General features: G+C 38.3%; 1 protein-coding gene, 2 non-coding genes and 2 pseudogenes across 3 annotated transcripts; all 5 read left to right on the forward strand.

Annotated features, from left to right (window-relative positions):
• Nucleotides 1-260: 260 nt before the first annotated feature.
• On the forward strand, nt 261-3,626 carry LOC113370528. Its single transcript, XM_026611242.1, has one exon. The coding sequence runs from the start codon at nt 261-263 to the stop codon at nt 3,624-3,626; it is 3,366 nt and encodes a 1,121-aa protein (XP_026467027.1).
• A 216-nt stretch (nt 3,627-3,842) lies between these two features.
• On the forward strand, nt 3,843-4,032 carry LOC113371004. The gene has a single exon (XR_003366623.1). It is a non-coding gene; the product is annotated as a U2 spliceosomal RNA (small nuclear RNA).
• Nucleotides 4,033-10,826: 6,794 nt separating this feature from the next.
• Nucleotides 10,827-11,023, forward strand: LOC113370860. The gene has a single exon (XR_003366619.1). It is a non-coding gene; the product is annotated as a U2 spliceosomal RNA (small nuclear RNA).
• Nucleotides 11,024-14,772: 3,749 nt separating this feature from the next.
• On the forward strand, nt 14,773-14,945 carry LOC113370786 (annotated as a pseudogene).
• A 6,454-nt stretch (nt 14,946-21,399) lies between these two features.
• LOC113371078 lies at nt 21,400-21,582 on the forward strand (annotated as a pseudogene).
• The last annotated feature ends 820 nt before the right edge of the window (nt 21,583-22,402 follow it).

The following is a 22,402-nucleotide window of genomic DNA, read 5'->3' on the forward strand; positions in this document are numbered from 1 at the left end:
CCGAAGGATAGAGGAGTGCCGAGAACGCTCACCGGTCGATAGCGGATCGACGCGTACGCTCACCCCGGGATAGAACGAGTAGGACCACACAATGGACGCCGCGGAAGGACCCTAGACCTGACCTGAATCTGAGCACTAGACCGACTGCATAGGACTACCGGTTACGCTCACCGAAGGATAGCGGAATGCCGAGTACGCTCACCGTGCGATAGAGGATCGACAAGTACGCTCACCCGGGATACAACAAGTAGGATTACACAATGGACGCCGCGGAAGCCAGAGAACGCTCGCCTGCTGGACAAGGAAGCATGGAGGAGACCGAGACGCCCTACACTGTGCTGGATGTACCGCTTGCGCCGCCGTTCAATTGCGTGCCCTGCCTACCTGTACCACGGGAGTACAAGACGCACAATGACCTGCTCAAGCATCTAAGGAAGGAGCACAATCGAGACATGATGATGAAGTTCAGATGCAGCCACTGTGGAGAGGTCCACTCTACACTGAAGCGAGCAACAGCACACATTAAAAGGTCAATGGAATGCAGCGACAACAGGCCGCCAAGCAGAACGACAGATGCCGCTCCAACACGCGTACGGCGGATTCGAATGCAGAGAACGCGAGAGTCGCCAGCAGCAGCGGAGGCCGTAGCAGCAACGGAGGCTGTAGCAGCAACAGAGGCAGTAGCGGCAACGGAGGCAGTAGCAGCAACGGAGGCAGTAGCAGCAACAGAGGCTGTAGCAGCAGCAGACATAGCAGCATCAGAAGCAGTAGAAGCAGCGGAGGCGGCAACAGCGGCAGTAGCAGTGACAGTAGCGGAGACTGTGCTACAAGAGGAATCGCCGACGCTGAGCAAACTACAAGAGGAGTTTGTTCTCAGACTGCAAGTAGTAACCTGCAGCGAGGATCTGGAGCGGGAGGTATCGGCGCTCGTAAGCAGACTGCAACCGGAAGACCAGGAGACCGCCGGAACGGGCTCCGAGAAGAGGAACAACTTCAACCACAGGCCGAGAGCAACAAATGCCGAGCAGGACGTTACGAGGGCGACACGCATCCAGAAGCTGTACCGGAGCGACAAAAAGAGAGCCTATAGAGAGATCACAGAGGAAAATGGAGGCAGAGGCTGTAGGGTTCCAACGCAGACTATACAGGACCACTTCATGGAACTATACAAGGAGAAGAACCATGCTGTTACCGGAAGCCCAGCTGAGATACCAACACCTGCGTCGGTCGCAATGAACGATCCCCTTAGCGCCGAGTTCACGCCGGAGGAAGTATGGCAGCGGCTACAACGGAGCAAGAACAGCGCACCGGGACCAGACGGACTTCGTTACGGCGTTTGGAAGCGGTACGATCAGGGAGGTCATATCTGCGCTGCTGTTTTCAACGCAGTTCGGAAGCTACAGCACGTACCGAGGAGCTGGGACGAGTCTAGCACCATCCTCATCCCGAAAAAAGGAGACCCCAGGGACATAAACAACTGGAGGCCGATCGCGCTATCGAACACACTAGGGAAACTCTACGCATCGGTGATCGCGAGCAGACTGTCCAAATGGTGCATAGAGAACGACCGCATCTCGCCGTCGCAAAAGGGCTTTATGCAGTATGACGGATGTGCAGAGCACAACTTCACGCTGCAGTCAATCATCCAAGACGCAAGGAGGAAGCAAAAACAAGCCGCCATAGCATGGTTAGACCTGAAAAACGCGTTCGGCGCCGTCCCGCATGCAGCGATGTTTAACGCCCTGGAATGGACAGGTCTCCACGCCGACTCCATCGCCGTAATCCGCAGACTGTACAGGGGATCGTACACTAGAGTTCGCGGCGAGCACGGAGCAACCGACGAGATCCCCGTTCGAGCTGGTGTAAAACAGGGGTGCCCCCTCTCCCCGATCGTATTCAACATCACGCTGGAACCGCTGCTGCACGCGCTAGCCAGGAAGGCCGACTACTACGAACTGGAGGGCCAGAAGTTCAACGTCCTGGCGTATGCTGACGACCTGGCCATCATCGGAGCCGACAGAGAGGGACTACAACGACTGCTGAATACGACGGAGACAATAGCCGCCTGGTCTGGGCTACAATTCAACGCCAGGAAGTGCGCGACACTGCACGTGGACGGACGACGACGCAGCGCGATCGGAACGACCTTCAAGCTGGGAGCAGAGAACCTGAGAGCACTTTCGCAGGAGGAGTGGTACGAGCACTTAGGCGTTCCCACCGGATTCTCTACGTTTTCGTCAGGGGAAGACGTATTAGAGCAGATGCAGCAGCACCTATCCAGAGTAGACGAGTCGCTGCTGGCGCCATGGCAGAAGATCGACGCAGTCAATACCTTCATCATGCGGCAGGTGGAATTTCATCTAAAGAATGGAAACGTGGCCAAGAAAATCCTGCACAGATTCGACAAACAGGTGAAGAGAAGCGTCAAGAAATGGGCGCACCTGCCGCAGAGAGCCAGCGCCGAGGTCCTATATCTGAGTTACAAAGAGGGCGGATTCAACATCCTACCAGCAGCGGTGTTGGCAGATATTGGACAGGTTGTACACGCCCACCGACTGCTGACATCAAAGGACAGGGCCACGTCAGAACTCAGCAGAGCCACGCTAGCAGACGTCGTCAGGAAACGTGTGGGACACGAACCCAACACGGAGGAGATCGTCGGATTCATAAATTTCGGAAGAAGTGGCGATCTCGACAAACCAGCGAACGACATTACGACGACGTGGTCGAGGCTCAGGACGGCAGTGCGAAGGCTGAAACCAAAGATCAACCTGCAGCTGGGATTGGACGAGCTAACCGTCGACAACGCGCCAGTGAGCAGGGAGAACGCAGAATCGAGCCTACGAGCAGCTGCACGACGGTTCTACAAGGAAAGATTACTCAGAAAACCGGACCAAGGAAAAGTGTTCGAGGTAACGACACAAAACTCTGCATCAAACCACTTCCTTAGGCAAGGCGGCTTCACCAGATTCGCAGAGTGGAAATTTATTCATCGAGCGCGGCTCAACGTTTTACCACTGAACGGGAGTCGTCCATTTGGCAGCGGCGACAAGCGATGCAGAAGATGTGGACAGCACGACGAGACCCTACCTCACGTCATCAATCACTGCAAGCCGCACCTGAGCGCCATTACGAGGAGACACGATAGCATCGTGCAGAGACTGATTACGGCGGCAAAGAAACCAGCGGACGGAGCCCTATACGCTAACCAGCCGATACCAGAATACGACGGTCAAGAGCGACCGGACATCGTTATCATAGACAACAAGGAGAAAACAGCTGCGATAATCGATATAGCAGTGCCCTTCGAGAACCGGACCGAGGCCTTCCAGACAACTAGACAGCTTAAGAAGGACAAGTACGCCGCACTTGCTGAGCACTTTCGAGCCAAGGGATTCAGGACTACAGTAGACGCTTTCATCGTCGGATCTCTCGGTGGATATTGCAGCCGCAATTGGACCGCGTTAGCAGCACTCAAGGTCAATAAAAAGTATGCAGTGCTGATGAAGCGGTTGATGGTCTCCGACACGATCCGCTGGTCCCGAGATATCTACGTGGAGCACATCACCGGACACAGGCAGTACCAGGACGCAGGACCCACACCAGCAGCTACAGCACTGGAATGAGGACCACTGGATTGAGGAACAGGACCAAACTGGACTCAACTATTATAATAAATGAAATATCTTAAGTCATGGAATATCTTAAGTCATGAATTATTTTAAGCTATCACTGTATAATAACAATAATGTATTTTTTCAATTTAAAAACATCGTTAGATAAGATCATTAGTTATAAATGTGATATACTTTCCATATATATTTTGTAAACTAGCTTTAGGAATCATTGTAAATATTATTTACTAAATACATGTATTATCTGTTCTTATCAGCTTAATATCTGATAGTATCTGCATAGCAGATCCAGTATATTAAACTGATTTTTGGAAATTGGCGGAATGTCAGGGGCTTGCTCCGCTTCCGCCGCGGGTTGGCCCGGTATTGCAGTACCGCCGGGATCGGCCCATAAAAAACCATCATATAATAATAAATTTAAAAATGTGCATATATTGCATATTAAATATATATATATATAAATATATATAAATATATTGATATGTAATATCGATAATTGATTTCAAATTAACTATATAAATTAATTATATAAAAACTATAGAATTAATAATAAAATAAAAAAATATATAAAGCTATACAAATCTAACAAAAGATTATATATAACGATAATAGGATTGAAAAATTTTGCAAGTGTCAGAAAATACTTCATATAAATATGACAAAAAATGAGTTTAATATATATAAGTATGAACACACATCTATCGATAAAGAAATTAATATGAATATGAGCGTCTGTTCTCCCAATAACATATTTTTTTGAAAAATTTTGCAAGTGTCAGAAAATACTTTATATAAATATGACGATAAAATGAGTTTAATATATATAAGTATGAACACACATCTATCGATAAAGAAATTAATATGAATATGAGCGTCTGTTCTCCTAATAACATATTTTTTTGAAAAATTTTGCAAGTGTCAGAAAATACTTCATATAAATATGACAAAAAATGAGTTTAATATATATAAGTATGAACACACATCTATCGATAAAGAAATTAATATGAATATGAGCGTCTGTTCTCCTAATAACATATTTTTTTGAAAAATTTTGCAAGTGTCAGAAAATACTTTATATAAATATGACGATAAAATGAGTTTAATATATATAAGTATGAACACACATCTATCGATAAAGAAATTAATATGAATATGAGCGTCTGTTCTCCTAATAACATATTTTTTTGAAAAATTTTGCAAGTGTCAGAAAATACTTCATATAAATATGACAAAAAATGAGTTTAATATATATAAGTATGAACACACATCTATCGATAAAGAAATTAATATGAATATGAGCGTCTGTTCTCCTAATAACATATTTTTTTGAAAAATTTTGCAAGTGTCAGAAAATACTTTATATAAATATGACGATAAAATGAGTTTAATATATATAAGTATGAACACACATCTATCGATAAAGAAATTAATATGAATATGAGCGTCTGTTCTCCTAATAACATATTTTTTTGAAAAATTTTGCAAGTGTCAGAAAATACTTTATATAAATATGACGATAAAATGAGTTTAATATATATAAGTATGAACACACATCTATCGATAAAGAAATTAATATGAATATGAGCGTCTGTTCTCCTAATAACATATTTTTTTGAAAAATTTTGCAAGTGTCAGAAAATACTTTATATAAATATGACAATAAAATGAGTTTAATATATATAAGTATGAACACACATCTATCGATAAAGAAATTAATATGAATATGAGCGTCTGTTCTCCTAATAACATATTTTTTTGAAAAATTTTGCAAGTGTCAGAAAATACTTTATATAAATATGACGATAAAATGAGTTTAATATATATAAGTATGAACACACATCTATCGATAAAGAAATTAATATGAATATGAGCGTCTGTTCTCCTAATAACATATTTTTTTGAAAAATTTTGCAAGTGTCAGAAAATACTTTATATAAATATGACAATAAAATGAGTTTAATATATATAAGTATGAACACACATCTATCGATAAAGAAATTAATATGAATATGAGCGTCTGTTCTCCTAATAACATATTTTTTTGAAAAATTTTGCAAGTGTCAGAAAATACTTTATATAAATATGACGATAAAATGAGTTTAATATATATAAGTATGAACACACATCTATCGATAAAGAAATTAATATGAATATGACCGTCTGTTCTCCTAATAACATATTTTTTTGAAAAATTTTGCAAGTGTCAGAAAATACTTTATATAAATATTTTTGTAAAATTTTACAAATGTGAGAAAAGGCTTATAACGACAGTAGAGTTAACAGCCATATTAGAACATTCGCTCATAGAACTTTGGGGGGTGAAGAATAGTTAGGGAATGGACGCGAGAGTTGATAAAAATAGATGAAAAATGAATCGTTGAAATAGTTGGGAATATTTTGTTTATATTGTAGAATTTAAAAAATAGTATTTGTCCGCAAATTTATCGCTTCTCGGCCGAATGGCTAAGATCAAAGTGTAGTAATAATATAATAATAATAATAAATAAATATATTTCAGTAGATATATATGTGTACATAGCATTTCTCATTTTGGATTTTTACCCGTAGGTATTTCATCCTTCATATTTGTTCTATCAATACAATAATAAGTATTTCAGATATACAAGTTGTGACATAATTCTGTGACAAAAAGAGGAAAGAAAATTTATTCCCCAAAAAAAATCACTTAGCACTATTTATAATAACACATAATAACTCAAAAAGGAGAAAAACAAAAAAAGATTTATTCACTTTGAGGGAGAATATTTGCGTCGAGCCAAGTTTCAATTGCCGCTATGGGTCGATCAGTATATATTTTGGCATGGCGTGATTGCCATACCAAATATCATCTCTTGTGTATTGGCCGAGGCCCGCGATGTTCATATTAGGATGATCCCCACATTTTAGATAAAAATTCTCAGTGAGCTTTTTTATGTAGTCGAGTATTGTCGGTACGTCAGTCTGTTTGTGTATGTATTTTGAAGAGTAGTAATGTCTAGTCAGTGGGTCCCTTATTTTGTTGAGTACAAGTCGTAGTGTCTTATTTTGTAATGTCTGTAGTTTCCGTAAGTTAGTCTTAGTCGTCGCGTTCCATGCCGGAGCGCCGTATGTCAGTATCGGTCTTATCAGTGTCAAGTAAAGTGTTCGCTTGTTCTTCACGCTTAGCGGGCCGTTGTGGTTCAAGAGAGGTCTCAGTAGATTTAACATCCCGTAAGCCTGTCCAATTTTCGTATTAATATGTTTTGTGAAGCTGAGTCTATGGTCCAGGGTCACACCAAGATATTTGACATCTTTGGACCACTCAACTTCACAGTTTAATACTTTAATTTTGTCTAAGTCAGTCAGTCTAGTCATGGCATTTCGGCTCTTAGTAAATAAAATTGCCTCCGTCTTTTGCGGATTTATCTTGATCTGCCATTTGTCAGTATATTTCGTCAGCTTGTCTATGTGTGTCTGTATCTTTGTAGTCAGTAGCGTCGGTGATCGTGATGATTTGTATATGGCAGTGTCGTCAGCAAACGTCAGTAAGGTGGTGTCGGCGTCAGTGGGTATGTCGTGAATGTAGACGTTAAACAGTGACGGTCCCAGGATCGAGCCCTGCGGTACTCCCGCCGTCACTTGTTTAACCGTCGAAAGTCCGTTGTCTACTTGTACGGTAAAGTTACGGTCTGAGAGGTATGAGTGTAATGTTCTTGTAATGTATGGTGGAAAATTCAGTTGTATGAGTTTATGTATAAGTCCGTCCATCCAGATGGTGTCAAACGCCTTCTCGAAATCAAGCAACACCAATCCGGTATGGTTTCGTCTGTTAAAATTGAGAACAGTATTTTCTATGAGTTTTGTCAGTGGGTGTAGTGTGGAGTGTCGTTCTTTGAAGCCGTATTGTGTGTCAGGTATGATTTTGTTGTGTCTTATGTGTTTGTTAAGTCTTTTGAGTAGTACCTTTTCGGCTACCTTACTCATTGTGTTGAGGAGGCTGATCGGTCTGTAGTTCTGTGGTATGTCTGGCTGTTTCCTTGGCTTCACTATTGGAAATATGGTGGAGGTTTTCCAAGAAGCGGGAAAGCAGCCTTTTGTCATTATTCTATTTATTATCCGGGTAAGTAAAATGTAGGCGTTGTCGGCAGTTGTTTAAGTATTATGTTTTGTAGTCCGTCCGGTCCCGGTGCTTTTCTGTTCGGTAATTTTTAACTATTGTCTTTATTTCAGAAACTGTGGCAGGGTCTATTCGTAAGTCTTTGTCCCTGTGGAGGTCAGTGAAGTTTTGAATTGTCTCGTGTACGTCTTGTTTCAGGTCTGCGTTTGACATATTGGCATTTTGTTTATGTATGTTTTCAAAGTTTTTTGCCAATATTTCCGCCTTGTCTGCTGGTGTCGTTGCGTAATTGTTGTCAGTTAATTTGAGTGGAGGTATGGATGTTGGTTTTTGCGTCAGTCTTTTTGCTGTCTGCCAAATTTTGTGTGGGTCAGTATTTATGTTCTCGAGTCTTTTGGTCCAAGTGTTGTTTCGGTGATCACGTATTTCATTGGAAATAATTTTTGTCAGTCTGTTCACATGTTCCTTGAGTAGTCTGTCACCGGTACGTTGCCACAGTTTCTTTATATGATTTTTAAGTTGTATTTTCAATAAAATGTGTTCTGGCAAGTCGTTGGCTGGTGTTGTTCTTGAGTCTAGTGTCGGTATAGTCTGTTGTACGGCGTCTGTGATTGTCAGTGTAAGGTGTGTTACAGCCTCCTCAATGTCAGTGTTGGTATCGATTGGCATAGTGTGTCGTGTGTTGTCTGTGATGATGTCTCTGAAAATTGGCCAGTTGGCTCTGGTGTAATCTAAAAATTTGCGTGTGGGGGTCTGGTCGACGTCTAGTCTGTCTGAAATGGTCATGAAAACTGGATTATGGTCAGAGTTGAAAAGTGTTCTTGTTATGGGTTCGGATGTTACGTGTAGATTTTTTGTCAATGCCAAATCGATCGTACTGTGATGGTGCGTCTGTACGGTGGCGTATCTGGTCGGCGTGTCAGGAAAGTGTAGTTGTGCGTCTGTGTGTTGTATTCGGTCAGGTATTCGTAAAGTCTGTTTCCGTTTGCGTTGTTGAAGTTACAGTTCCAAGTTGTGTGTTGTGCGTTAAAGTCTCCTGCCATAAGAACAAATCTATTCGAGTCCAGTAGTCTTTGTAAGTCCGTATGTTCTAGTCTGCTTGCCGGGATGTAAATCGATATTATGGTTACTTTTTGACCTCTCTTGTATACATTAATAGCTGTTATTTCAGAACCGCCCGCTGTCAGGTTTGGCACTTGCTCGTGTCTGATGTTAGACTTAATCAAAATCGCAGTGCCGCCCCATCCGCGTGCGTCGGTCTGTCTGTCGTTTCTGTAAACTTTGTAATTGTTGATATAGAGTCTGTCCGTAGGTTTTAGGTGTGTCTCGTTAATCAGTACTATGTCCAGATCGTATTTTGTTATCGTCTGTCTCAGTTCGTCAACGTTGTTTTTAAGTCCATTTGAATTGAAATGCATTATTTGTAAGTCTTGCGATTGGTTTATGGTGATGAAGTAAGAAAGTTCAAAATTGTTGTGTATTTGTCGTTATAAGTCATGTTTGTGTTAAGTGTTTTTGTCAGTTTGTATAGCTCACTGAAAATTTGCTTTACCTGGGGATCCGCAAATAGCTTCCTGATCTCGCCCATAGCAGTAAAGAGTCCTTCGGAGTGTTGAGGTCTGGATCGGGTTGGCTGCAGGCAGGCCGTGTTGGTGGTTGCGATAGTGCAGGCCGGATCTGTGATGATGCAGGCTGGACCATTGTTCGTGAGGACTGGACCATTGATCTGTATGGTGACGATGGGATAGGGAGTTGAGGATATTCAGGTCGGACGTTAGGACCATTGTTGGTGGAGTTTACAGCTGACGAGAAGCTCCTCGTCAGTGGCACTGGTGTTGGTGCTGGCCTATACGCTTGTCTTCTCCTGAGAGCGTCGCTTTCCTTCTTTTCTTTGTAATTAATAAGAGCGCTGCATTTGGAATAATTTGCCGGGTGTTCGCTTTTGCAATTGACACACATCGGTGCCTCATGTGGTAGTTTTTGGCACGCTCCTGGTGCGTGCACATTGAGGCACTTTATACACCTGTACTTTAGGTCACAGGTGTACGATGTGTGACCAAAGTTCAAACATTTGTGGCACTGCAGCGCTCTATTCTGCGGCCTATAGGCCTCCCAGGAGAAGATATGTCCCCCAATATTTGTAATTCGTTTTAGCTCCGACATATTCTGGTCTTTATCGAGGAGAACAATGTATATAGGTAATTTGTGTTGACCACCATCTGAGGTTTTCCTCTTTATCTGCACTACTTGCCTGGCTTTAATCCCTTTTGACAGGAGATCTTCATGAACCTCCGCCTCTGTAATTGATGGATGTAGACCGGTTATGGTTATTTTCTTCGGCATTTCCTCTTTGATTGTGTAGGTATAAAATTGATAATTGCAGTCCCTTAACATGTCTTTGATTTTTTCGTGTTCTATAGCGGTGTCAGTGAAAATTTTGTGTAGGTTATTATGGAGGTATTGATATTTAAAATTAATTTTAGATGTTTCTCTTAGATATTTAATTGCTTTTAAATCTATTTGACCTTTTATGATAATCGGTGGGATTTTTGCCTCTTTCGTGGTGGTGTTCTTGGGTGTCACGGTTTGGACGCCTGAGGTAGTTGGTTCCGACCTAGTAATGGTTTTCTCAGGCTCCTTGTTCTTTTTCGCCCTCTTTCGGCGTGTTACTTTCCTGTAGTCCTCACTCTCCCTATCAGTATCCATATCTGTACGGTCCGTGAGCGCATCATATTTATTTTTTAGTGCAGTACTTGTCTGCACGTCCATCTTCTGATTTATGTTCGACATCTTGAATTTTTTCCCAGGCCCCTGCCCGGGAATTATTCTGTTTCCTGAAGAGTTTTGCGCACTGATTTTAAAATTTATTAAAAATGATATAAAAAGACTTCACAATTTTGAAAAAGAAAAAGCACTTGCTAATGGGTGCTTACTTCCTCCCCATTAGCAACCCCAATCCGGGGTTTGGGAAGAAAAGTATGCAAAAGGCACGTTCACCTTTAAAATTTTGACAGATATAATAATATATATCCAACTTGTAAGTATTAAGCCCGGTGCCTTTAAAAAGGCAAGATTTAGAATCAATTCCGGACTTAATACTTATTTCACAAAAACACTGACACTTCCCAAAGTGTAGTATCTGTTCTTATCAGCTTAATATCTGATAGTATCTGCATAGCAGATCCAGTATATTAAACTGATTTTTGGAAATTGGCGGAATGTCAGGGGCTTGCTCCGCTTCCGCCGCGGGTTGGCCCGGTATTGCAGTACCGCCGGGATCGGCCCATAAAAAACCATCATATAATAATAAATTTAAAAATGTGCATATATTGCATATTAAATATATATATATATATATAAATATATATAAAATATTGATATGTAATATCGATAATTGATTTCAAATTAACTATATAAATTAATTATATAAAAACTATAGAATTAATAATAAAATAAAAAAATATATAAAGCTATACAAATCTAACAAAAGATTATATAACGATAATAGGATTGAAAAATTTTGCAAGTGTCAGAAAATACTTCATATAAATATGACAAAAAATGAGTTTAATATATATAAGTATGAACACACATCTATCGATAAAGAAATTAATATGAATATGAGCGTCTGTTCTCCCAATAACATATTTTTTTGAAAAATTTTGCAAGTGTCAGAAAATACTTTATATAAATATGACGATAAAATGAGTTTAATATATATAAGTATGAACACACATCTATCGATAAAGAAATTAATATGAATATGAGCGTCTGTTCTCCTAATAACATATTTTTTTGAAAAATTTTGCAAGTGTCAGAAAATACTTCATATAAATATGACAAAAAATGAGTTTAATATATATAAGTATGAACACACATCTATCGATAAAGAAATTAATATGAATATGAGCGTCTGTTCTCCTAATAACATATTTTTTTGAAAAATTTTGCAAGTGTCAGAAAATACTTTATATAAATATGACGATAAAATGAGTTTAATATATATAAGTATGAACACACATCTATCGATAAAGAAATTAATATGAATATGAGCGTCTGTTCTCCTAATAACATATTTTTTTGAAAAATTTTGCAAGTGTCAGAAAATACTTCATATAAATATGACATAAAATGAGTTTAATATATATAAGTATGAACACACATCTATCGATAAAGAAATTAATATGAATATGAGCGTCTGTTCTCCTAATAACATATTTTTTTGAAAAATTTTGCAAGTGTCAGAAAATACTTTATATAAATATGACGATAAAATGAGTTTAATATATATAAGTATGAACACACATCTATCGATAAAGAAATTAATATGAATATGAGCGTCTGTTCTCCTAATAACATATTTTTTTGAAAAATTTTGCAAGTGTCAGAAATACTTTATATAAATATGACAAAAATGAGTTTAATATATATAAGTATGAACACACATCTATCGATAAAGAAATTAATATGAATATGAGCGTCTGTTCTCCTAATAACATATTTTTTTGAAAAATTTTGCAAGTGTCAGAAAATACTTTATATAAATATGACGATAAAATGAGTTTAATATATATAAGTATGAACACACATCTATCGATAAAGAAATTAATATGAATATGAGCGTCTGTTCTCCTAATAACATATTTTTTTGAAAAATTTTGCAAGTGTCAGAAAATACTTTATATAAATATGACGATAAAATGAGTTTAATATATATAAGTATGAACACACATCTATCGATAAAGAAATTAATATGAATATGAGCGTCTGTTCTCCTAATAACATATTTTTTTGAAAAATTTTGCAAGTGTCAGAAAATACTTTATATAAATATGACGATAAAATGAGTTTAATATATATAAGTATGAACACACATCTATCGATAAAGAAATTAATATGAATATGAGCGTCTGTTCTCCTAATAACATATTTTTTTGAAAAATTTTGCAAGTGTCAGAAAATACTTTATATAATATGACGAAAAATGAGTTTAATATATATAAGTATGAACACACATCTATCGATAAAGAAATTAATATGAATATGAGCGTCTGTTCTCCTAATAACATATTTTTTTGAAAAATTTTGCAAGTGTCAGAAAATACTTTATATAAATATGACGATAAAATGAGTTTAATATATATAAGTATGAACACACATCTATCGATAAAGAAATTAATATGAATATGAGCGTCTGTTCTCCTAATAACATATTTTTTTTGAAAAATTTGCAAGTGTCAGAAAATACTTCATATAAATATGACAAAAATGAGTTTAATATATATAAGTATGAACACACATCTATCGATAAAGAAATTAATATGAATATGAGCGTCTGTTCTCCTAATAACATATTTTTTTGAAAAATTTTGCAAGTGTCAGAAAATACTTTATATAAATATGACGATAAAATGAGTTTAATATATATAAGTATGAACACACATCTATCGATAAAGAAATTAATATGAATATGAGCGTCTGTTCTCCTAATAACATATTTTTTTGAAAAATTTTGCAAGTGTCAGAAAATACTTATATAAATATGACAAAAATGAGTTTAATATATATAAGTATGAACACACATCTATCGATAAAGAAATTAATATGAATATGAGCGTCTGTTCTCCTAATAACATATTTTTTTGAAAAATTTTGCAAGTGTCAGAAAATACTTTATATAAATATGACGATAAAATGAGTTTAATATATATAAGTATGAACACACATCTATCGATAAAGAAATTAATATGAATATGAGCGTCTGTTCTCCTAATAACATATTTTTTTGAAAAATTTTGCAAGTGTCAGAAAATACTTCATATAAATATGACAAAAAATGAGTTTAATATATATAAGTATGAACACACATCTATCGATAAAGAAATTAATATGAATATGAGCGTCTGTTCTCCTAATAACATATTTTTTTGAAAAATTTTGCAAGTGTCAGAAAATACTTTATATAAATATGACGATAAAATGAGTTTAATATATATAAGTATGAACACACATCTATCGATAAAGAAATTAATATGAATATGAGCGTCTGTTCTCCCAATAACATATTTTTTTGAAAAATTTTGCAAGTGTCAGAAAATACTTTATATAAATATGACGATAAAATGAGTTTAATATATATAAGTATGAACACACATCTATCGATAAAGAAATTAATATGAATATGAGCGTCTGTTCTCCTAATAACATATTTTTTTGAAAATTTTGCAAGTGTCAGAAAATACTTTATATAAATATGACGATAAAATGAGTTTAATATATATAAGTATGAACACACATCTATCGATAAAGAAATTAATATGAATATGAGCGTCTGTTCTCCTAATAACATATTTTTTTGAAAAATTTTGCAAGTGTCAGAAAATACTTCTATAAATATGACAAAAAATGAGTTTAATATATATAAGTATGAACACACATCTATCGATAAAGAAATTAATATGAATATGAGCGTCTGTTCTCCTAATAACATATTTTTTTGAAAAATTTTGCAAGTGTCAGAAAATACTTTATATAAATATGACGATAAAATGAGTTTAATATATATAAGTATGAACACACATCTATCGATAAAGAAATTAATATGAATATGAGCGTCTGTTCTCCTAATAACATATTTTTTTGAAAAATTTTGCAAGTGTCAGAAAATACTTTATATAAATATGACGATAAAATGAGTTTAATATATATAAGTATGAACACACATCTATCGATAAAGAAATTAATATGAATATGACCGTCTGTTCTCCTAATAACATATTTTTTTGAAAAATTTTGCAAGTGTCAGAAAATACTTTATATAAATATTTTTGTAAAATTTTACAAATGTGAGAAAAGGCTTATAACGACAGTAGAGTTAACAGCCATATTAGAACATTCGCTCATAGAACTTTGGGGGGTGAAGAATAGTTAGGGAATGGACGCGAGAGTTGATAAAAATAGATGAAAAATGAATCGTTGAAATAGTTGGGAATATTTTGTTTATATTGTAGAATTTAAAAAATAGTATTTGTCCGCAAATTTATCGCTTCTCGGCCGAATGGCTAAGATCAAAGTGTAGTATCTGTTCTTATCAGCTTAATAAATTTCGCGATATAAAGTGTTTTAAGTGATTTTTGGATAAATTTTATTTGTCAGGGGCCTGCTCCGCTTCCGACGATTTGCCAGCGCTTCCAAAAGGCTTTCGCTAACTTAAAATAAATATTTGACTTATTCTAAAACTGTGATGTGTTCCATTCGCGAGTAAATCATACGGGGGCCTGCTCCGCTTCCGACGATTTGCCAGCGCTTCCAAAAGGCTTTCGCTAACTTAAAATAAATATTTGACTTATTCTAAAACTGTGATGTGTTCCATTCGCGAGTAAATCATACGGGTAAGTTTTCTCATTATGACATAGTATAAGTACGTAATATGTGTGTGTGTGCATGTGTGTGTGTGTGTGTGTGTGTGTGTACGCACGTATGTTGGTTTGTAGGTCGCGCGTGTATGCGGGTGGACGTGTGTGCTGACGGTTTGATTGTATGTGTGATTGCAGCTCGCGCGTCTCGTATACGTATAGCGGTACATGGTGCATGGATGCATTTCGCTGATCGGTAAAATACGCGATACAAAAAATTAACAACGTTGCGCGTCTCGCGCATAATTACTGTTCGAGAATTCTCAAACCTTTATTCTTCTCTTATTATAATTATGTGTATTTAGTCGCGCGACTATAATTATAGTTTCGCGCTATATATAAAATAATAAATATTCATTACATACTCAAATTACTATTACGATATACATTTTGCATTGACAACCATATCGTTGTAAATGCAATTATATTGTTACTGTAAATTCAATACATTTTTCTTTATTTAAATTTGAAACTAAAAACTAACTAACTATTATTACTCGCATTATATCCAAAATTATAATTATACTTATAGTCGTGTTTTTTACTTTTGTCATACACTTTTCTTTTTTTTTACTTGAATATAATCGCTTAAAATAATAATAATTAAGCCTACATTATATTATTAAATTACTTCTCTGCCGATCGGTGAATGCATACTTGTAGACATAAATAATATACCTACATATAGCTGCATTACACAAAGTTTGTCATTACCACCAACTACTCCATCATATCAAATTATAATATATTTCTACCAAAATCCATTCACAATTCAATTATATTTTCGTATTCTGTTATGTCAATCGTTCAAAATTTGCGATGCATTCTGTCGCGGAATGTACCGATCACGCCACTGACGCGTCATAGCGCAAACCCGTCTCCGCGGAACATTAAACGGTGAGACACGAACTCAAATCGATTACTGTTTCACATATATATATATACATATATCTAAATTTTTACTCAAATAAATTCAAACGCACTATATCACAATTATAATTATGATTCCAAATTTTAATTACATCGTCAGTAACTCTAAACTCCATTTCGCTTTACACAACTTTTCACAATTGCCATAAATTGGTTCTCACACTTTGACCTGCGCTCGACTGGGCGTGTAACAACAGACGAGGCACGCTGTCGACACAGCGACATACGCGTTCGCTGTCTACAAGAAAGCTCGACAAATCCCAAACGGTGGGATTACTATAGACACTCAAAGTAATACATGACATGTTTTAAATTATTACTATGTTACACGTTATTGATTTTTTTTTCCTCTCTTATAATTATTTATTTACTTTTTGCATTTTATTTTTATATCTATTTTTGCTTTTTATACTTATATTTATGTCCTGTATATAAATTTATTTTGGCCCATTTTACTTTTTATTTATTTAATTATTTATTGATTTTTTTATTATTATTTTTTATTATTATTATTATTATTATTATTATTATTATTATATTAGTATTATATATATATATTATTATATATATTTTGTATGTATTATATATATATATATATTTTTTGTGTATGTGTTTTTTTTTTTTTTTTTTTTTTTTTTTTTTTTTTTTTTTTTTCTCTTTCTTTCCTTGCTCAAAACCAATATAAACCAACATATGAATGAATGAATGAATAAATGGTGATATGCATGAAATGTCATGAGAAAACTTGCCCCAAATAAGAAAGCAGATACTACATGAGCTCCCAAAGAAGCTTACCCGGACGCAGGCCTGCAAAGCCTTGGGATTACGACCTCAGACTTTCGCTCAGCACAGAAAATACTACTTCTGCAGAGTCTGAGGTCGTCTACCTGGACCTACCATTGAAAGATGACAAAGCACATTGCCCCAAATGCAGGAAAGCATACACCCAGAAGAGTAAACTTATGATGCATTTGAGGATAGAGCACCACGCTGTGCTCAAATACAAATGCTCGTTATGCAACTTACCAACATCGTTAAACGCATTTAGGGGCCACCTCATGAAATGTGAAGGTCGCGGGAAAAAGGCCAATATGACAAAACATAATAAACCGACCAAGCCAACACCCAGCACTCCACCAAAGTCCGCTTCTGCAGTTGGCCCAAATATTCAGGCTGGGAGCAGCAGACCTGCTTCGATCACCAAAAAGAGACCTAAAACTGCAGTAACCACATCAGGGACCAGGAATATAACCCCCCCTCCAGCCTCTAGCTCTCAAATTATGACAAGGTCAAGAACTAGAGCCGCGAGTGTGCCTCCATCAGACCGAAGTCAGAAGGGTGGTAGGGTTATTTGGAGAACGAAAAGCGCGACCTTAGACACAACAGGCGGAAACCCGGAATTCACCGCAGCTGAAATATTGTCACCAAAACCTAATCCACCAGGACTACTACGCGAAGAAACCGGCGACAATATTCTGCTGTGGCCCAGTCCAATAGAAATAATCACAAATAGAACGAGCGGGAAAAAGCTGCCCACCATTTCAGAGACGCCACCGGAGCCGGAAACACCAGTTTTGCTACCCGAAACATTAAACAATGAAACCCCGACGCGGCCTAATTTAACAGCGAGAAGAGGCAAATCAAGCGGAGGACGAGAATCCACCACAGTTGAGAGTTCATCAGAACTCAATCCACCAGGACAACTGCACGAGGAAACCGGCGAAAATATTCCGCTGTGGCTCAGCCCAATAGAAATCACCACAAATAGGACAAGCGGAAGCCAATTGCCTACCACAGCAGAGATGCCACCGGAGCTGGAACCGCCAGCATTACTACCCGGAATTGTAGACGATGAAATTCCAATGTGGCCTAGCTTAATAGCGAGAAGAGTAGCAACTGAAGAAAATACATCCGAAACAAATGACGAGACAGCACCCCCGATCGAGGTGATTTCCAACGAGAATGAAACGGTAACAGCAAACGAAATGGCGAGGGAAATTGCGGAACGCCTGCGTGATATAAGAGCAATAGTAGAAGAAATCAACACTCGGCCAAGCGAGACTCCATCGCAGAAGAGGGCGTCCGCCAACAAACAAGAAACGAAGGAACCATCCCGACGCCTACACTGGTCACTCCAAAAATGACGGAATTCCAGGTCGAGGCCTGCCGGAGGATTCAGGCTATTGCAACACCGGCCGACCTGGATAAAGAAATCGAAGACATATCGAATTCAATCAAGCCGAATGAAAGCGCTGAACCCCGAAACGAGACTGGTCGCGGATACCGACCCAATACCGATCAGAGACGACGTCGTAGGAGGAATACGGATATGACCTTCGACCCCGCCGCTGCTGCCCGCATACAAAAACTATACAGACGAGATAGAAAAAGGGCGTTTAGGGAAATAACGGGAAATAACGAAAGAGCTTATTGTCACTTTGAACCCGAATTCCTCCACGCATACTTCAAGGCCGTCTACCGAAGACAACCAGATCCGGAACCATCAGAAGCCATGCCAGAAATTATACCTCCAATAACACCGGTGGGAGATGGGAACAATAATCCTCTTACTAAAGATTTCACAGCAGAAGAGATCTGGGCCCGTGCGCTTAAATGCAAAAATACGGCACCGGGTCCCGATGGCATCAGATACTGGCTATGGAAAAAATGCGACCCTGGCTCGCATATATTAGCGGCAATATTTAACCAAACACACAAACTGAAGTATGTACCACGCTCGTGGCAAGTGTCGGAGACCATCTTAATTCCGAAGAAAGGCGACTTGGATGAGGTCACGAGCTGGAGGCCTATCGCCCTGTCGAATACAATTGGAAAGCTATACGCCTCGGTTCTGGCAGATCGCCTGGGCAAATGGTGCAAAGAAAATAACCGCATCTCAAACGCACAAAAAGGTTTCATGCCATTTGAAGGTTGCAGCGAACATAACTACACGCTGCAATCTTCAATTCAGGATGCCAGAAGAAGACGAAAAGAAATCGCGGTCGCATGGCTGGACCTAAAAATGCTTTCGGTTCGATCCCACATAAAACAATCTTTAACGCAATGCGCTGGGCGGGACTGGGCAGCGAGAGCATTTCCCTGATAGAAAGATTTTATAGCGGATGCACGACGAAGATCAGAAGCGTCCAGGGATCAACGGAGGACGTTCCAGTAGAAGCGGGAGTGAAACAGGGATGTCCGCTGTCTCCTATAACATTCAACATGGCCATTGAACCGCTGCTACGAGCCATCCGAAACACGCCAGAAAACTATAATGCAAACGGCACCATCAATAACGTGCTGGCGTATGCCGATGATCTTGTGCTGATGGCTGATAGCGCAGAAGGACTGCAGAAACTTATGGACACTACAGCTACGGTTTCAAAATGGAGCGGACTGCAGTTCAACACCAGAAAATGCGCCACGTTGCATGTGGACGGCAAACAACACCGAGCTATTACTACAACCTTCAGCCTGAATGGAGAAACTATGAAAACCTTGGACATGGACCAATCTTATGAATATCTAGGCATCCCAACGGGTTTTCAGAGTTTCAGTTCGGCCGACGAAGTCATCAGGGCGATGAGAGGCATGCGGAGCAACTGAACAATTCGTTACTAGCCCCCTGGCAAAAGGTGGACGCCTTAAACACGTTCATCATGCCGCAATCACAATTTCAATTCACTCCAAACTCCGGAACGGTAAAACCACGAAAAAACTACTATGGATATACGACCGGGAGGTGAAGACTTACGCCAAGAAGTGGGCCAATCTGCCAAAGCGAGCGCCAGCGCTGAGATCCCTATATCTCGCCTACCAAAGAGGGAGGAGGCTTCAACCTGCTACCAACCTCTTTCTTGGCAGACATCGGACAGGTCGTCCATGCGCACAGACTGCTCACGTCCAACGATGACAGCGTCGCAGAAGCAAGTCTGGCAGCGCTGAAGGAGGTTGTTCGGAAGAAAACGATCAGAGAGGCCACGCCGAATGAACTCGTTGACTACATCAACGGATCTGACGAAGGATTGGTGGCAAAACCGAGCAACGACATTAGTTCGACATGGACGAGACTCAGAGCAGCCGCCAGACGCCTAAAGGGCAAAATCAACTTCCTCCTCGAATTGGACTCACTGCAAGTGGACAACAAGCGCGTTGAGAGACAGAATTCAGAAAGCGCACTAAGAACAGCGGCGCGGAATCACTTCCGCAACAAACTTATACTTAAACCCGACCAGGGAAAGGCAATGGAAGTGACATCGGCCAATTCTGTCTCCAACCACTTTATTAGAGATGGCAGTTTTACAAGATTCGCCGACTGGCGTTTCATACATAGAGCCCGTCTGAACGTACTGCCGTTGAACGGGTGCCGAAGATTCGGTCAGAACGACAAACGGTGCAGACGATGCGGCCACCAGAACGAGACGCTGCCGCACGTGCTGAACCACTGTCGTCCACAGTTTGTCACCATGACGAAAAGACATAACGCGATTCTAAACCGACTGACAAAAGCAATGAAGGTGCCACCTGGATCCAGAACATTTATCAATCAGCAGATCCCGGGATATTCTGGAGCAGAGAGACCCGACGTAGTCATTATAGACGAAACGCAGAAAATCGCCTTAATTATGGATGTGACGGTGGCGTTCGAGAACCGGCCTCAAGCATTCGTTACTGCAAGAGCTGAAAAAATCAGGAAATATAGTGCCCTGTCCAATCATTTACATACTCAAGGCCTAACCACCAAAATCCTGGTATTCGTCATGGGATCACTCGGGGGATACGACAAAAGTAACGTCGAAACCCTAATAGCCTTAGGAATAGGCCGCCGCTACTCTGTGCTAATGAAGCGCCTGATGGTGTCCGACACTATCAAATGGTCCCGTGACATGTATGTCGAACACATCACAGGAAGCAGACAATACCACGGCTGAGGAGGGACGAGAAAACTGTTGAATGACAATATTATAACCTCAGCGAAAACATTCTACCCACACCATGGCTGAATAAGGACCAAGACTGAAGAATATCTAAGCTATTGCTCAAATAATTTATATACTTTTTGATGTTATGAATACTATATGTACATGCCGTTAACATGTTAACGGCATAATTTTCTATGATTTAAAAATGCTGAATAAATGTATACACACTACCAGCTAATAGCTGGCCCGTAGTGTTTTATTATATATCAATAAAATTGTAATTTCCTCTTCCAGATATATGCTCGCTATATGTCAGTCCGCGTATTGTACTAGTTATATACTTGGTCTGACATACACAGCGATACATCAAAATTCTTTAAGATTTGCAAATGGCCTACACTATATCATCAGCATTATCTAAAAAGAAACATCTGTTCTTATCAGCTTAATATCTGATAGTATCTGCATAGCAGATCCAGTATATTAAACTGATTTTTGGAAATTGGCGGAATGTCAGGGGCTTGCTCCGCTTCCGCCGCGGGTTGGCCCGGTATTGCAGTACCGCCGGGATCGGCCCATAAAAAACCATCATATAATAATAAATTTAAAAATGTGCATATATTGCATATTAAATATATATATATATATAATATATATAAATATATTGATATGTAATATCGATAATTGATTTCAAATTAACTATATAAATTAATTATATAAAACTATAGAATTAATAATAAAATAAAAAAATATATAAGCTATACAAATCTAACAAAAGATTATATATAACGATAATAGGATTGAAAAATTTTGCAAGTGTCAGAAATACTTCATATAATATGACAAAAAATGAGTTTAATATATATAAGTATGAACACACATCTATCGATAAAGAATTAATATGAATATGAGCGTCTGTTCTCCCAATAACATATTTTTTTGAAAATTTTTGCAAGTGTCAGAAAATACTTTATATAAATATGACGATAAAATGAGTTTAATATATATAAGTATGAACACACATCTATCGATAAAGAATTAATATGAATATGAGCGTCTGTTCTCCTAATAACATATTTTTTTGAAAAATTTTGCAAGTGTCAGAAAATACTTCATATAAATATGACAAAATGAGTTTAATATATATATTATGAACACACATCTATCGATAAAAGAATTAATGATATGAGCGTCTGTTTCTCCTAATAACATATTTTTTTTGAAAAATTTTCAAGTGTCAGAAAATACTTTATATAATATGACGATAAAATGAGTTTAATATATATAAGTATGAACACACATCTATCGATAAAGAAATTAATATGAATATGACCGTCTGTTCTCCTAATAACATATTTTTTTTTGAAAAATTTTGCAAGTGTCAGAAAATACTTTATATAATAA

Source organism: Ctenocephalides felis, unplaced genomic scaffold, assembly GCF_003426905.1.
Source record: "Ctenocephalides felis isolate EL2017-DRISC unplaced genomic scaffold, ASM342690v1 CF-g0.4_SCAFFOLD_00091, whole genome shotgun sequence".
Taxonomy (NCBI): domain Eukaryota; kingdom Metazoa; phylum Arthropoda; class Insecta; order Siphonaptera; family Pulicidae; genus Ctenocephalides; species Ctenocephalides felis.